This window comes from Prinia subflava, chromosome 11 (genome assembly GCF_021018805.1).
Source record: "Prinia subflava isolate CZ2003 ecotype Zambia chromosome 11, Cam_Psub_1.2, whole genome shotgun sequence".
In the NCBI taxonomy this organism is placed as follows: domain Eukaryota; kingdom Metazoa; phylum Chordata; class Aves; order Passeriformes; family Cisticolidae; genus Prinia; species Prinia subflava.
Genome location: NC_086257.1, coordinates 7,232,466 through 7,250,577, shown reverse-complemented (window position 1 = coordinate 7,250,577; position 18,112 = coordinate 7,232,466). Strand labels below are relative to the sequence as shown.

The window sequence follows — 18,112 nt, the reverse complement described above, 5'->3', positions numbered from 1 at the left end:
GTTTAAGATAAGAGCCTTTATGCATGGGGAGTATATTCCACAAAGGTTTTATTCTTTCCTTGACTTAGTGCCCTGCTTTTGTTTGTTGATTTGGGTTTTTTTTTTTTGAAGCAAAACCCTTCCTATCTCCTGCACACTCAGGTGGAGAGTATCTTAATTTTTCTGGTTTGAGGTATTTGGATGTTTCTGAATAATATTACTAAACTGAACTTTAGATCTGATGAGATAATGTTCTTTAGATCCTCTGCATATATAAGAAAAAAATCTAATGAAGGAATTAGATTACTTTATTTTAGCAATTTTTTTTAGGATTTAGGAATATCAGAGGTGTTTTCAGATCACTAACTTAGCACTGCTCTTTGGAAAAGCTGAAGTAAACCCAACAGCACTTTTGTTCTTGACACCTCTGGGATATCAGCACTTCCTAGTCTGGAGAGCCTTTACTTTTGTACAGTACACTAGTCTGTTCTATCAAATCTTCAGTATTGATATCACTTTAATAACAATTTTTACTCAGGAATGGGATCCATTGAATAAGTGACTGTCCTCCATAAAGAATATCCTTGGTAAAAAAAAAATCTATTTCCTTCCAGTTAATTATATGTTAAATCTTGTTTCCCCTTGGTTCTTTTCCTAGGTGAAATACTGAACTTGCTGCCTCCCATCCACCATACCAAAAATGTCCACTTGATGCAGTGTGTAAACACCTCATTTATCCTCGGGCTGATTCTGTCTTCAGCCTGTACTTCATTTCAATTAAGCATTAGCTAAGTGGATTTAACATCAGCTCTTTGTTTAAATAAGCTGTAGAGAAGCATATTTCATAACACATCCAGTGTACTTAACTGAGTTCAGGTTCCATTTTAGAAATTACACCCATAAAGCAAGCACTTTATCTTCTTTGTAATAAAGAAAAACATGTTTGCCCAGCTAATGAGGTTAATGTTCTGCTTAGGAAAGATGGCACATTCATTTTTTTTTTCTCTTGCAGCTGGGTGTCTGTAGATTTAAAATAACTGAGTTACAACCTGAAATGTGATGTTCATATGTGCTTAAAATAAGTTTTTTAGCTTTAGTGGGCAAAACCAACCATTTTTCATAATATATTGAATTGAGATGCTGACTTTGTCTAGCTTTGTCTAGGTGCCAGCTCACAGACTTGTGTAGCACAAGTTCACAACATTTTTCATGTTTTCAGAGACAAAAATCAGTGTCTGTTTTAAATACAGACCTCTGGAAACAAAATGTGAATCACAGCTGTTCTAGCATTTAAAGTATAAATGTTTATAATGTCAAGTTTTCAACATTTAAATCTTAAATGCTACAGTGATAAGAATGTTGTTTGGTTTTTTTAAGAAGCTGCTTACTTGCTAGTTTTCTTCAAATTGTCCTGCTATTGAAATGAGTTTAGGTCCATTAGAAGAAGTTTGTTCTCTTGTTAATGTTGAAGAGTACTGAAACTTTTTCAGTGTTTTTCTTCCCTGGCTGAACTTCCTAGTGTCACAAAAATCACTGCCATGTTTCAAACTATCTGTCCTTCCCCTCACTAATTGGTAATTGGAGCTGTTGTGTGGAAAAAAAAAAGTCCAGTGTCATGTTTAGATTTTTCATTTCCATTCCTAGAATAGTCCCACTGCTTTGCAAGAGTTAATCCTTGAGTGGTTCTTTACTGAGGAAGGAAGTTTTAGCCCAAGATAATCTTGAGTCAGTGAAGTTAATGGTGCTGCTCATTGAGGATTTTGAAATGTAAAACGTAACATAACTTGGATTTTGTTCTAATTTTAGAGCAATATATTTTGCTGCTTACTCAAATTGCAAGGAAAAGTTGAACAATATTTTCAATCCAGATTCTACCCAGGTACACATGATTTCAGCTGGTGTGGCAGGTAAGGATCTGTAACTTTTTAGCTTCATCCTGCAATCATATCTGCAAATGAGAGGTGACAATAAATATGGAAAAAAACCCAACGAAACAGAACATGCTCAGTAATTGAATGATGTCTTTTTAGTGGTTGTCTGCCTTGGCCTCTTGTTAAACAGGCTCTCTGGAGAATGTATGCATGAACCTGCACTAAGTGATAAACAACTGTGTGTGAATAGTCTTCTCTAGAAAACATGCATGCCTGCTTTTGCAATTGTAAATTTGTGAAATGAAAAATGTAACTTTTCAAAACAGTAACTTGTTGTTCTGTAAGCTATAAACAGTGTTTGCACTGACTTCTGGTTTAATTCTTCCTAATCAGTTTTTTTTACCACCACTTTCTGCTACAGCTTTGTATATTTGACTTGTTTCTGTCCCAGAAATGTGCCTGCAGTTATTTGTGTAAATTATATGTAACACTCCCCCCCATTTGCTCATATACCAGTCTGTGAGAAGTTTGCTCTTGGGGTCCTGCTTTTAACTCTTTGTGTCCTCAGAGGCGTGTCTAAACCTCCGAGTGACCAATCCAGGTGCCAGCAGAAAAGCTGATCACTGATTGGACTGCCTACATTCCCCTGGAAAAATTCACCTCCCCCGCAACCACGACAATTATATGTAACACTCCCCCCCATTTGCTCATATACCAGTCTGTGAGAAGTTTGCTCTACCACTAAAGAGTCAGAGAAGAGCAGATTTTTCATAGTTTTCATGTATTTTCATCTCTGTAGAAATAATTCCTGGTTTATATCTGAATTGTAACTTTGGTGTATTTTAGCAGCTGCAAGTATTTGTTGCTTGATTTGAATATTCTGTGCTTTGGGATCATTAACAAGGGGGAGTTAAAGGCAACTGAGCTGAGTTATGGTCACGGACTCATGCTGGGAAAATCAAAATTTGGGTTGGCAGCACTATATTGTTGCCTGTGCCTTTCCTGCACAAAAACAAATGTTTGGGTTTCTTATAGGCCATGGGCACTTTACAGCTGAATTCTGACAATTTACTTGTTTAAGTTTCTAAGTCCCGTCAAATTTTACGAGTCTGTAGAATGTGAGTACCAGCCATCTGGAATGGATTTATAAAGGTGTGATGTCAGAATAAGGAATGGGATTAGTTTTCTAGTTAATTCTTGTTAATAATCTGATACATAGAGATCTTATAGCATCTAAAATATAAGTGACATTAGCTTTATGCCAAATGACACTAATGTTCATCTCTGGCACATGAAATGTTGTGACAGTTTTTAATCTTTAAGATAAAAGAAGAGCTCTTATTTTGCCCAAGTCAGACAAGGACAATGGAGTGTTTTGTTTTTTTCATCACCTAGGAGTGTTTTTGTTTGTAGTGAACAGCACAGGGAATGGGATGGAAGGGGATTTAATGAAAGGTTCATCCTAATCAGTTAATTGCATCAAGAAAGATGAAGAGTCTTCAGGTCCTTGTCAAGGGAATAAAACATGTCCTTAATTTGGGGGCAGGGGAAGTGTGTGCGACACAAACAAGTCTGTCCTCAATTGAAGACAACTTGTGCATCTCGTGTGGTGCTGCAGACGAGTGAAGATCCTGAGTGTTCCTCACCTTTGGAAGCTCCTGGCCTCATTCTGTGAAGCACATTGATGGAGATGTGCTGTAGTGCCTTTTCCTGAGTGTTTGCAGCCCCTGGCTGTAGTTTGTCACGGGGCTCTGTAGCTGCTTCCCTTCCAGAGGGTTGGTGTGCATTTGTGCATACAGCTGCAGTAGACTGGGGAAAGGGATTTGAGCCTTAATTGCTGTTTGCCTTTTTTTAACTTTTGTGTTCAAGTTTTAACACTGAACAGCTCTTGGGGCTGTAACTTTCTCGTGCTTCCCAGGTTCTGCAGTTGTATTTCTAAACCACAGTCAGTGAAACAGAATGCTCAGTGCAGGCTCACACCATAGGGCTTGGCACTGAACAGTACAGAAATTCTCCTGTTTGTTGGCAAACAGCATTTCAGTTCTCTATTCTGGTGTTATTCTGATATATGAAAAGGACTCTGCAGTTAAAATTAACAGTGCTTTCTTGGGAATGTGCTAACCTTGTTTTTGTAATTCTAATATATTTCAGAAAATGCACTTAAACCAGCTATTAACAGTTTTACCTGCAAGGTTTGTATTGCTGTATGATGCAAATCACATTAAAGAAATGGCAAAATAACAGGAACAAGATTAAATGTGAGCTCTTATTTGGTTGACAGGTTAATACAGAAGATCATTGCAAATTTTGCTTTGGAACCTAAGATTTCAAAATTGGCAAGGTGGATAAATACTTCCTAATTAGCAAAAAAATAATCAGTATTGGTGTTTTTCTTTTTCAGCTGCCTTTGGTTTCAGTAAGGAATTGAGTAATTCAGTCTTAAATGAGGGTTGTTGTTTTATTTATGAGGGTGGTTTTCTGGTGGGTTGGTTTTTTTGGATATGACCTTTCTGTTTCATAAAGTCTAATACCTAATTAGTATGAAGTGGGATTTGCATTTACAAAGCTTTTCCTGTAGGTTGCAAAACACAGTAATGATACAAAAATACATTTTAAAACAATTGTAACATTTTTTAATTGAAGTACTGCAAATAGTGAACTTTAGTAAACTTTAAATTCTGTTTATTTGTATCATGCTAATACATGTCTCAGGCTAAACAATGATGTCATTGTTAAATAAGGATTGCTTTATGCACATGGTGGTTTTGGGAGTGAAAAGATGAGGTATAGTATTTTAAGCAATTTTTTTTGTTGGTTGGTTTTAGGCCTGGCTCTTCATTCTCAAAATATGTATTTATGGTTTTAAGATTCTTCTACTAAGTTTGTTTTATCCCAAGGAGAGTGAAGTATCTGCGTGTTAGTAACTGATGCCTTATGCAAACAGAAATGAATGCTGTCTTCCTGCTGTGCTAGTTTCCATAGAAAGCACATCCCCTTCCTACCTAAAATATCTGTGTTGACATGAAGAAGTATTCAGCAATCCTTTTTGCTTACTCCTCAGCATATCGTGTTTCTCTTTTTGCAAACTAGGGCAGGGAGTATATCTGAGCTTGACAGGAGTGTTTGCTTGTGTGAAGAGAGTTGATTTCTGGACGTTTCCAAGTTAGGCTAAATTCTCAGATTCACTATGAACTCTGCCTTCTCATTGCACTCAGCCTCTCTCACCACAGAGAAGAAAAGCTGTAGAAAACTGAATTACATACTTTGTATGGCTTTCTTATTTGCTTTTTTAATGATTCACAGCCTCAATCAGACAACATGGTTGCAAATCTGCTGCAAAAATGCTTTGCCTTGTATGCTGTTGCTGTTTATTCCAGAACTTTACTGGCAAACCAACCCAAATGCAGATTTTTTAAAATTATTATTTATTTATTTATTTAAAAATAATTGGCACCACTTCATTATGTAGAGATACATACTTCATAAGTTCTTAGTGCTATGTACACAGTTAATTCATACCAAATGAAATGCGTATTTAGCTCACTGATCTTAGAAAGTTTATTTCATAAGGCATCCTTTCTGTCCCAAGACTAGGCTAGCTTTAGTGAGTAATATTTTCAAGGGAGTGGGGAAGGAGGAGGATTCACTTGTAATTTGCTATATAGGTAAGTATTTGGAGGTGTAAAATTAAACTGCTGCAAATGAGCAGAAATTTCAGTACTCAGTGCATTTTACACATCTATTTTAATATCTGTGGCCTGTTTTGATTATTTTTCTTTCTTTTTTTCCTAAACTTTTACCTGCAAACAGTTAGATTTCCCAATAACTGACAAATCCTTCCGCTGGGATTTGATTTGTACACTTGTGTCTGATGAGGTCACTGCTTGTTGTTATGATACAGAAAAGCCTGTGTCTATTTTAGGCATTTACTGTACATTTCTCCCGTGAAAAGAGTGAGATCGTGTCATCTCATGCTCCCCCTCCGCAGGTCACTCCTGCAGCAATATGGACTAACTTAAACCTCGTGAGTACTGAACTGAGCGTCTCTTGCAGCCTCTAGTGTAAGAACCACACGTTGGGTTTGTGATATCTATTGAATGAACAACCTAAGGGGAACACACTTGTAGCCTGAACTCAGATGATGTGCATTGTGCAAAGACAACACTTTTCCTTAATAACTCTGTCTAGAGTGATTTTTTTTTTTTCTGTGCCGTTCAGGGAAAGGTAGGAAATACCTTTCACTGAGAGCTGCTACTGTTCTTAGCTCTGGCTAACTGAAAGCCCCTACTGGGTTAAACAAGGTATTTTGGGGTTTTTTTTTTTCCCAGTGTTGCAGAGCTGCCTTTAAAATGCTGCAGCTGATATTTTCTGTTGTCACATTTATTTCAAAGACCTCCTTTCTTTTTCTTTTTTAATATGTGTATATAATCCTTTCTGTCTCTTTCTGTTTACTCTTTTGGTTTGTTTTTATTTTACTACTTTTAAATTTTAATTCATCATTCCATGTTCACATGTGTCTGTATCAATTACATTGGCTTATAGATTAAAAAGCACCAACCCTATCCTTGAAATATGATGCATAATAGGAATACCTGGGATCTTACCTGTCAGTAGCTGGGATAGCTGAAAAAGTAGATTGAGACAATTCTGGCTGAAACTGGGATACACTAACATAAAACTACAGGAGCTTGTAGTGTTGCCAAATTTATCTGTACTTGTCATGGATCGGAGATCTTTCTTCAGGGTGCCACACATTGATAGGCATTGTAAAGTATTTTAAACATCACTGAAGCTTTTAAAAAGAAAAAAGGAAATGATGGAGCTTCATGGCAGTTGTTGAAAGCCCCCAAAGTTTGTTTTACGAAGTATTTTTGCTACAGATTTTCTGCATCTAAAAATCAAAGTTTGTCTTCTCAAGGATCCCAAATGGTATGTTTCATGTTTTGAAGGGCTTTCCTTGGTGTCAGTTCTTAATTTTTCTTCTTCACTGTCTGCATTTGATGCATTACTATGAGAATTGACCTGTAGTCATCTCATCTTGAAACCTGAATTATTGAAGGCCCTTTCGTTTGAAAAATTTGGTTTGAACTGTCAGCTTAGGCCTGTGACAGCCATGGGGAAAAATATTGGCCATGTTTCTGAGTGTCTGATCCTGCTGTTGGAGGTGCTGCATTTAAATAATGCTTGGAGTGACCCCACGAGTGCAGTTTTGAGTAGAGTAGGGGCTGCATCCTGTGCCAACCACATTTCACTGGAAATTTCCAATGTGCTCTTCCCAGCCAGCCTAGAAGTATCAGGCTGCTGCTGTGGCTGGGAACAGTCACTGCTGTCACTCAGCCACTGCCACCGATGGTACCTATGCATTGCCTCTTCCAGATTCAGGATTTACAGACATCCTTGTTTTGAGTTGATTGTGAAGGAGAAAGACTGTATGTCACAGTCTAAGAGTTACAAAACTCCAAAACGTGCCACTTAAATAGGAGTGCAAAAGGCTTTTTGGCTTTGTTCACTTGTAATTGAAAACGAGGAGAGACTTAAAAACTAATTTTGGTTTTCAGAGAAGTCTTTCCTGGAAGATGTGTTGGTGGCGAAAGTGAGTGGGTTTTCCCCACCTTATTTCAAACCCTTTGTTGCAGTTTTGTGCATTTCCTAGTGCACTTCGTGCCATGAAGATTCTGACTGGAAGTCAAACAAAAATAAAACTTTATTGGTGCCAATGTAAAGAAATAAAAACATGCAAGATGAAGTTTCCTTTCAGTGTAGCTGAACTGAGGCTCAAATGCTGTTGGAGTCAGTGGAGTTTGTGACATTAGGTGACAGGTCAGACAGGCTATGGCTGCTTGAGATGCAGAGCCTGTTTTGCACATGTGGTGTTTTGAAAACATCCCATGCCTTGTTATGGCAGAGTAGTTCCCCAGTGCTTTGAGTTGTTACATTATTATTTACCTCCATGAAATAGAGATATAAAACTCTTGCTTTGTTAGGATTTCATCTTATGAAGGTCATATAAGTACTGAGATATAGGAAAATTAGTAGTGAACCAGAAAAAAAGCAAGCCAACTCCCAACTTTTATTATCTACTACAGAAAGTTGCTTAGTTAAGAAGTTTGAGTTTAAAAATCTATTTACTCAGAAAATTGAACAGAAGCCTCTGATCTATTTTTATTCTTTTGGTGTAGAAAACCAGCTCAACCTTAGTTGCTGCCAAATCTGATAATTTGTTTTTAGCACTTGAACTGAAAACTGTAATGACCTGTTTAAGCTTTGGGGGTGGGCACAAACCTTAGAACAGTTAAGATCCCCTGGCATTTCTGAGTACTGCAGACCTTTGTGTGCAATGTGAACCTAGACTGTGATTGAACAGGAGTAGCATGTCAGCAACCAGTTTTGCTAAACCTGTTTCTGTGAGCTGTTACTGATCTGATAAATGAGCTTATCAATAGCTGGATAAGAACTGTGCCCCAGCCATGCACTGAGCAGGGGAGCTCTGTCCTTCCCCACACACCCCATCAACCCCTTGCAGGAGGGCAGTGTGTCTCTGTAGTTATACACCAGCCATGTGTGTCACTTAGAGAGCAAGTGTCTAAATTTATCATCTCTTGCCTGGCCATGTTCCAGCTTTTCCCTTTTCCTGTTCTTTCCTGCAGACATGACACCTCATTGATGGTGCATGTGTGGTATTACAGCTTGAGATGATTTTTTTAATTTTATTTTTTTCAAAGCTACCTTTCACTCTGCTTTCTATCTCTCTTTCTCCACGGTTGTGCAGAAGTAAGACTGATTCTTACTTCTTTTTTTTTCTTTTTTTCCTTTTTTCTTGTTTTGTTTCCTTTTTTGTTTTTCTTCTGTTTTCTTTAGTGGACTGAAAATCAAAGCTTTAACTGTCGGCCCTTATGCAAGCCTGAGTAGTGGCTGTCTGAATAGTTAGAAGTCATAGTATTTACTTTAACAATTTAAACACTCACATGCTTGTAAAAGTATTCCAAGGCCATCCAACAATCTCTGCTTTGAATACTAAATAAAAGATTAGCACTCAAATATAACTGCTCTTTATAGTTCAGTATTAAAAGGTCTCTTAATTTACAGTAATAAATGCCTTTTAACTGCACCAAAAGTAGTATTTATTCAGTCTGCATGCTTTTAAACTCGGATTGTATTTCAGGTAACAAAGTAAATTGAGGCAATGTTTTATAGCATCTCAAATTGCTATTGCTGTCTCTGCAATGCATTCTTACTGACTTTTTTGCCCAATTGGCTGATATTTGTCTGGTTGGCATTGCTGTTCTGTGGTGTCAAAACAGGGTTGGTATTAGGTAGGCTGAGAACTGTACTTAATTTGGCTTATTTTATATGGGGCATCTCTTGCTGAGAATCAAACTTACTCAATATTAATGTAAAATTTAAAAACAATCTAAATGTTCATTGGCTGTATGGATTCACAAAATGTCAGTAAAATGGGGCCTTCAGAAAAATCAGTATAGTCCGAGTTTTTGCATCCACTGTACCTTACTGTGTGCGTTTGGAACTTAGATGCAGCTCTTCTTGTGATAGTATCACGTCTAATTTTGTTATTTTTACATTTTTTAGGCTTTACTGCGATTACGACAACTAATCCCATTTGGTTGGTAAAGACACGATTACAGCTTGATGCAAGGTAAAGTGACAATGGGAAGCCTCACTGCTGTGATAAGATTGTACTCAAGAGTTGTGAATCAGTTCTGCACTCCAAAATAGAATGAATTTTCTAACGTTGAACATTTCAGGTTTGGAAAGTTGATACTGGTCTCTACAAATTATACTATCACTTCTCTTTTTTGATCCATTCTCAGACATGCTTGAGGCACTGTAGTAGACTGACCAGCAAATTTGGAATGAATTACAAGGTTAACAGTTTCATTAAAATCATGTTCTACCAACCATATGCTTATATTTTCATTCAGTGATATGTTCTCTAACTGTTGAGCTAAACATTCCTGAAATATGAATTAAGTATTATAGCAGATGTTGAGAAAAAGGCCTTAAACATCCTCTTTTTTTTTTGTTGTTGTGGCTTATTTTTTTACATACAATGAGTTCTAGCCTATAAAAAGGGAAAGACTTCTTTCATGGATAGAAACAGGAATTGTCCTAACATGGAATAGTCAGTAAATTGTTTGGACTTACCACAGAATTGACTACAGAAATGGTTTATTATGAAACTTGTAACGAAAGTAGAATTTTATGCAAATAGGAAGGAAGACAGACCTCTGTATTCCCATCTGTTTAAGCCTATAGGGAGAGACTGGTATGATGCCATATGAAATGTGTTCATATGAGTTGCTGTTGCTCCTTAGAAGGTTATCTGTTTATTCTGACTTGCTCACTCGGACCTCTGCTGGCACAGTCCCTGTGCCTGCACTTGCAGCTGTAGTGAGGCACCTCTCATGCAGTGTTGTCACGGGTTTGCATGGCTGTTTACAGTATTCCCACTGCTTCAGTATGCACAACACAGTTCAGTGAGCAAGCTCAAAGTGGGAATAAAACTTCATTTGCCAAACACTGCTTGAAACAGGTGTCTAATGAGCATTTTCCTTGATATCAGCACTGGCTTAGTTCAATCAAATAACAGCTGCCAGTGCTGGACTGGTTGCTGTGCCAGTTGTTTGCTCAGAGCTGTAATGCTGAGGGTGCTGTTTCAACTCTTAGCCACTGAAAGCTGTGGAGCTCTTTATTGAGGCAACAATTAGGGCAAATCCATTATGCAAAAGGAAGTGGTCATTTTTTTCATGAGTCACTGACATTGATAGCCCATTTGAGAGTCTGTTTCCCAGCAGTTTAGTCCTTTATTGCATGGGAGTTGGGGAGGCCTAAAGCTGCTCAATGTTTCTCTGTGATACTTTTTCTGTAGTCACTGTGTGAAGTTTGGCTTGGGTTCCATGTCATGCTTTACCTGTGTTTAGTGCTGAAGGCCTTTGAGACTGTCAGGTGACTTGGAGCCCCTCAGCATCAGTACTGGGTATTTCCTAGGTCTTCTTGTCACTACAAACCTGTTTAATTATTTCCCAGTCTCGCTGGTTGCACCAGTTGATATTGGGACTTGTTTTCTCCTTTTCAGGAGTCGTGGAGAGAAGCGAATGAGCGCTGTTGAGTGTGTCCGCAAAGTTTATCGCTTGGACGGTTTGAAAGGCTTTTACCGGGGAATGTCCGCCTCCTACGCAGGCATCTCTGAGACTGTCATCCACTTTGTCATTTATGAGAGTATTAAGAAAAAGTTACTGGAGTATAAGACTGCCTCTGCCATGGACAATGAGGAGGAATCAGCAAAAGAAGCATCGGACTTTGCTCGAATGATGATGGCTGCTGCCACTTCCAAAACATGTGCAACATCAATAGCATATCCCCATGGTAAGTGGGACGTGTGCAGCTGAGACCCTGACTCAGATCCATCAAAGGGAGTCTTCTCAGTGAGATTTGTAGCCAACTTTGGTTTACTTGCTCAAGAAATATTTTTCTGTCTAAAAATCAGATTCAACAGATCAACGAGAGTATAGTATTCAGAAATGGAAGTGCTTTACAGTGGATATCCAGCGTGACTTTTTCTTAGGCAATGTTTATTTTGCCAAGGGATTTGCCAGGGTATGGCCTAAGGTACACAGAGCTACTTTCAGTTGGAATCTTTCCATATACTCAGCAATTTTCCATAATGTGCCAGCAAGTTTTTGTCCCCCTTCTAGGGAAACAGGCTGTCTAGTTTGTGTGGCAGTTGCACTTGATCTTCCTGCAAAGCAGTTGTGTGTGCATTGTTAGTTAATGAACTGAGTACTGAAATAATGTCAACTTCTGAGCTAAAATACAAGCCCAATAACAGTCCTCTTCTGGATTGTAGCTAAGCAAATCAATTTGCCTTGTTTAGTCAAATATCTAATACTTGCTGTCTTCTTACACATACTTGGTTTGCTACTCTGTTCATCCTCCTCCTCCTTTTTTTAAAAAGGAGTTGTGAGATTGAGAGCTTGGGGAGGGGTATTTTTGTGTAAAAATCCCTGATGAATTGCTGGGAAAAATAATGAAAAGTGGTGAATGTAACCACTCAATTCTCCTTTTTTTCCACTGGTTTTCTTTGTACAGAGGTTGTACGAACAAGACTAAGAGAAGAGGGAACAAAATACAGATCTTTCTTCCAGACACTCTCTTTGCTTGTACGAGAGGAGGGATATGGCTCCCTTTACCGAGGTTTAACTACACACCTGATCAGACAGATTCCAAACACGGCTATCATGATGTGCACCTATGAAGTTGTAGTCTACTTACTTGATGGATAGCACTGTGACAAGGTGGAAGAAGGTGGAAGGTGGAAAGACTGGAGTGGACCACTGAATGTCAATGCCAATGTGGTGGGCAAAAGGAACGTTGGATCAGGAACAAGCAGCTGTGGACAAAACAGAAGGTTGATTGTGGGCAACTCTGAATAATTTTGCTGCCTTTATTGTGTGGTCTCATGTCAATGTGACAAATGGGAACTGCCCCTTAGGGAATGCCTTCATACATCTCTTAATGCAGAATTATTCTTTTCTTTTCATCTGTTAATCTAGACAAAGCCATTGAGTCCTCTTCAGAGAGCCAGTGGGTAAGGGAGGGACATGAAATATGTTCCTGGGCAGTCCTATTACCTTCTCTTAGTGATTACTCTCAACTACATCATTTTTGTTCTTTTTTACTGCACAGTAACCTTTTTGAGGAATTGGCAAGATAGTACTTTTACAGCTTTCTATACCTGAAACTTCCATTTAGTTGCTCTGAAGATTCATGAAGAGACTGAGGTAGTGGTAAGTGTGTCAAGTTTTCCATGTTGCTACCTCAAGACAAAATATGGTGCAGGGACCTAGAACAGTTATTTCTTCACTACAAAAGGTGATACCTGTTGTAGCTTTTGCAGATTTTTGGTTTTGATTTTTTTTTTCCTTTGACGTTTGAGCAGCGTTGTAGGTTAGTGAGTGAGGATCTGATTGTTCAACTCTTCAGGTTATCAGTCTGTTAATGCTGGTGTATGTGGACTTCTGGTCCTGCTGCATCATCATTTTTCTTTTCTGGAACTTTTCTGAAGTGAGAGAGGCCTATGTCTTGTATCATCAGTTTTCCTTGCCAACCTGTTCAGGTCACACAGCTGAAGAAGTAGTAGCTGAACGCTATTTTAGAGCTTTTTAAGGATTTGTAATGTGATGAGAAATCTCAACTAATCCAGCCTCCCCTTTGTGAAGACAGGATTCACTCAGATATTTCATGCTGCCTAAGCACAAGCTATATTACCCTTAAGTATCTGGCAAATCCTGCCTTGGATTACCAGTATTTATATGGGAGTACTGGGGGAAAACATATCACCATGGCTGGGGTGACCAGAAAGCAGAAACCAGTTGGCATTGAGACAGATCTTACCATGCAGACAGGCTCTGTGCAGAAGGACGGAAAAATTGTAAATGATATTTTCTTGAAAGCATTCCCCCTGATAATTCCTGTATCACTTCTGTCAGCTTGAGCCTGTATACTGAGCTTTAACCTTGTCCTCCGCATTGTCTGATTATTCAGGCATTGGTTTTGTTCTGTAAGCCAATTGCAAAATAATGCCTTGCATTCAGCAGTGAGGCTTAGCTGGTTTATTCTGTCATAATTTACAGAATTTTCCAAAATCATACAACTGGAGTGTCAAGCAGTTTAATGTTACAGGAAGTTTTACAGCTTTCCAGACAGATATCTTCTCAGTCTCCATTATCCTTATGAGGAAGATCATTTATAAACTGGGGTCAATAGCTTTCTCCATATAAATGCTGCTACACTGGCATGGACAGAACTGTGCTCTCAGCTCTTCCAGTGTGGTACTTCAATACACTTGAACTGTGCATCATGTGCAATGGCTTTATTTTAAGAATGACTTCTTATGCACTTTGTGGCCTTCTTAGGGCTCATGACTTTTCTTCCTCTTCTTGATTATCTGGAATCAAACCGTGTTTGAAACATGCAGTTTGGTTTTAAACAAAGCAGGTGGTTTGATTTCTGTGTAAGCTGTGCAGGAGTTTATGCTGTAAATCCATAGCATCTCTGTGGCAGTGATTCTGTAGGCTCTATGTAAAACCTCAAAGTTTGCAGAACAATCAGTCTAGGTTTTTCTCATGTGCTTTCCTTTATTTTGACCCTTGTCATGTTCTCCACACAGTGTCAGAGTATTTGAGTGTTTCGTGTAATTATCTGTATTAATTTGCTCATCCTCTAAAAGCCACCCATTGTAAGTACATTGACTTGCAGTACTGTATTGACTTCCCTGCTTGGAAAATGTTCCCTTTTCAAAGACATAGCATGGTCTGAGGGGTGACCATGGTGGGTCAACTTGATTGTCTCAAAGAATTGAAAGGAGTGCTTAAATGTGTTTTAAAGAGGGCTTTTTCTAGTCATCTTTCTAGGAAAAGACTGGAGTATTTATGACTGACCTAAGCCTTGATGTGATGCTTTTGTTCAGATAAATAAATGCAGGAATAATGACTTACTGTAACTTTTGTGATGCAGAAAGTGGGTCACTCCTCAGGTTATCTAGATTACTCAGTCACAGCCAAAACTTAAATTGGCAAAGACCATATTCAGCTTTGGAGTTTATGAATTCAGTGAACACTTAGAGTAGCCTAGGCTTAATGAGAGTTTCTCTCCTCTGAATACATTGTCCCTTGGTTCTGTGTTTGTCTCCCACTCCTGGGTATTCCCTGGTACTGTGTGTGTGCCTTCTCTGGGTAAGAGCAGAGCCCCTGGAGTTGATAAGCAGGACATTTTAACAAGTACAGTTGAATATGGGAGATAACAGCTAAAAGCAGACAATCAGCTTATTATTCCACCTCTTTAAAGGGTGTTCCAGCTTTGTTTTGGACTTCAGGGGTGATCGTTTTGGCTTCCTTTGCATAACCAAACATAACCCCAGAATTTCTTGGGATTTTTCATTATTTTTAAACTACAAGTACCTGCAAAATTACCTCTGATATATTTCCCAAAGATCTTTAAATTATTTATACAGTTTTCTTGTTATTTATTATAAAAATTCTAGAGGAATAACAAGATGCTTCATTCAAGGAAATCTTTAACTACAGAACTGAAAGCAGTGCATTTAAACTTGGTCATCTCGGTTTGCATTTGGGTGTCATGTATTTGTGTCCCGCTTGTGTGTGCTAGAGGAAAGGCTGTGTGCGGAGCTCTGAGTGGTGAATTCCTCCTTCCCGTGGTGTGCTCGGAGCGGGGCCGGCAGGCGGCGGGGCCGGCAGGCGGCGCGCCCGCCGCGGGAGCCGGGCCAGGGCAATCCCGGGAACAGCGCCCCGGGAATGGCGCGGAGCCGCTCCCGGCCCCGCAGCGCTGGGAGGGAGCGGGCAGGGCTGCTCGGAGGTCCGCCCTGGCGGGCCCGTGTCTGCTCTGCCTGCTTGCCAGTGGGTTACACGAGGGAGCTGTGGAGCTTTCTGGTTGTTGTAACTGAGACATCGCCTGTGCATTTAGCCATTAACGCTGCCCCATCTCTGTTTACATCTCTGTGCACTCCGCATCTTCCCTTGCCGATTGAGGTGTTCACGACAGCGGAGCGTTTGTTTGTTTTGTTTGTTAATGTCAGTTGCTGCTAGTCTGTTTTTCTGAATACATCTGCAACATTCCTCAGACTGCTGCATTGTAAAAGAATGCTTCCAGAGACAAGAGTGGAGAGCCTTTATAAATGTTGTTTCCTGTTTAAACTGTTTAGACTTGGAAAACAAGCTGAATGCTGAAGTGTGCCTAGGTAAATGTGCTACTTTTTTCAACTTTCTGTCTGTTCAAACTGAGTTATGTAAGTTTTTTCAGTTCTTCTATTTAAGAGTCTGCCTACCCTGCATATGTGAACATAACTATGCCCTCAGAGTCATAGCTAAACACTCACAGATGACAGATTGAGAATAATTCAGTACTCATGTGAGGTTTGCTATTATTCTTGCATACATGTAGTTGGCTGTAAACTATGTGCATTTACTCTGTATTTATATAGTTAAGTTTTTGTTTGGATTGCTTTAAACTTCAAAGCAAATTAAAATTATGTGCTTCTATTCAAATGTTGCCTGCTGTGCTAAACTGTACAATGTTTTTAACCTTTTAATTTTTCTATTATTGATACATACCAGTGCCTGCACAGTTGTGATTAAAAATGAAAAAACCCAGTGAATCATTTTATCTTGTGCCATTTTATAGTAGTTAAAATAAGGTGTGTGTATTGTACCTTTTAGGATGTGCTTTGTGGGGATTCATGGGTGACTTAAACCAGCAGTATGTGTTGGTGCAGTTGGATTTGAACACAGTTACCTCTGCAGACCCAAGTGAGTCTGTCAGCTGAATTCAGGAGCTGGTGACCACAAAACTCAGTCAAAAAAAAACAGTCAAACTGGTGTCCATTTGAAGTGCCAGCTAGCACAAGCCACTGCTGACAAAACTGAAGGGCTGTAATTCCTTAAAATGCTCAGAGTTAATTGCATGTGAGGTTATAACCAAGTCCTTGAACCAGACACATTGTTAGATATTGATCTTTTTCTTACAATAGTTGGTGTTTGATCTGAAGTCTATCCTGAGCTTCCTCACAGATCGTTCTGCAAATGCATACATGGGGTTTGTTTGCTTTTTCCCCCTCAGTGTGTGTTCTGGAACTGAGTCTTTGCAGCCTCTAATACAGAGGCAGGTTCAATGTTTCTGATCTGATTCTTTCAACTATTCAAAACTACTTCAACACTTGCATTAAATCAGCACACCTGTGCTTTTTTCTTTCAGTAGGTGTTACTGTGAATTACCCTACCTTGCCACACTTTCTGGCTCCCAGGCCAGCCAGGCTTAGAGGTGATCAGTCCTCTGGAACCAGTACAGGCAGCCAGTGTCCTTATCTCTGACAGAACTGAAATTATGCCTCTAACTGGCATAGCTGTAATTGTCTGTAATTGATCTTTCACTTTCAGCTGCAAAGGAGGCACTTGGGCAGGACAGAGCTCAGGGTGAGTCTGGGGATGTTTTGAAGTTCATGCTGGTTTACACCCCCTCCTGCTAGAGGGGGTACATTGGGTCAGAAAGGCTGTGTGTAAAATGGAGGTGTATTTGAAGTGCTGATGGATTATGACTTTGCATTAAAGCAGCAGTGCAGTCTGACAGAAATGCAGCCTGAAAGCACGTGAGGATTGACAATGATGTCTTTCTCAAAGGAAAGCCCCTAAATTTGATAATGCACTTACACTAAAATAAAATCTACTTCCAAAGACAAACACTCCCTCATCTTATATGTGCTGCTCAGCCACTGTGCTTGATGCTGACTCAGAACATCCTTATCTTCCTGCACAGCTTCTGTAAAAGGCAGGAAATGCCAGGACTGGAATCCAATTTTTGTGAGCAAATTGATGCAAGCAAAATGGTGTCTTGAACTGTGAAAGGCAAACTGGAGCACAGGATCTTCTGTTTGTGCAGATGGAATACTTCAAGGGATGCTTCTAAGACTGCTCTCACTACTGCACACACCTCAGTGATGTGTGAAGCTGAAGCTTTCTGAGACAAGCTCAAGATGGTGAAATGCTGGTAATTCCATGTAAACCTCTACAAAGGCAATGCTTCCTCCAATATCTGTGGCTGTTTGAAAGTTGGTAGCTTTTCCTAATCCTGCTCTGTAGCAGACACGGGATGGGACTGAGGATGTGCATGTTGGAATTGTCAGGAGTATAACCAAAATGCAAAGCTTTCTGTTTTGAGACATGGTCATTCACCTAAACTTCGAAATACAATGTGCAAGTGAGGCAGCAAATACTTTAATGCAGGAGTGTCACCTTGTAATTAGATACTAGATAACACAGAACCAGTATTTAAAAGGGAAAACAATTCAATAGGAAAACTACAGACTCGTGTCTGTAGCAGAGTTCTAGAGTACATCCCTCTTTTGCAAAGCACATTATGCACATAAAGGTAACTGACCAGTATAAGCAAGAATTGCTGGTGTTAAAATAAGCTGATGATTATTTGTGATCATCTGTGTTTCACATGATGTAAATACAGGAAAGCCAATCTGTATGGGGGTTTTGTGGAACTCTGGGATGTGGAGCCACAAAGGAAATCTCTTGTTTATTCCTACATGGGTAAGATCTTGGCTAAAAGAGTAAGGGTTTTGTAATGGGCACTGTTGGATTGCTGGTGAAGACTGCAAGTTCTTGATGGCCTCTGAAGAAGACTTTGACAAAAACTGGTCTTGGTATTGTCAAAATCATTTGATG

The 18,112-nt window shown here is 39.3% G+C and overlaps 1 protein-coding gene across 1 annotated transcript in view; it reads left to right on the top strand.

Annotated features, from left to right (window-relative positions):
• SLC25A36 (solute carrier family 25 member 36) overlaps positions 1–16,041 on the top strand; it is a 30,827-nt gene extending 14,786 nt beyond the window's left edge. The window contains exons 4-7 of the mRNA XM_063407901.1: positions 1,786–1,886; positions 9,438–9,504; positions 10,945–11,234; positions 11,958–16,041. Of these exons, the coding sequence (XP_063263971.1) occupies positions 1,786–1,886; positions 9,438–9,504; positions 10,945–11,234; positions 11,958–12,151 (652 nt within the window). The 3' untranslated portion in view covers positions 12,152–16,041. The remainder of the gene's footprint in view (positions 1–1,785; positions 1,887–9,437; positions 9,505–10,944; positions 11,235–11,957) is intronic.
• The last annotated feature ends 2,071 nt before the right edge of the window (positions 16,042–18,112 follow it).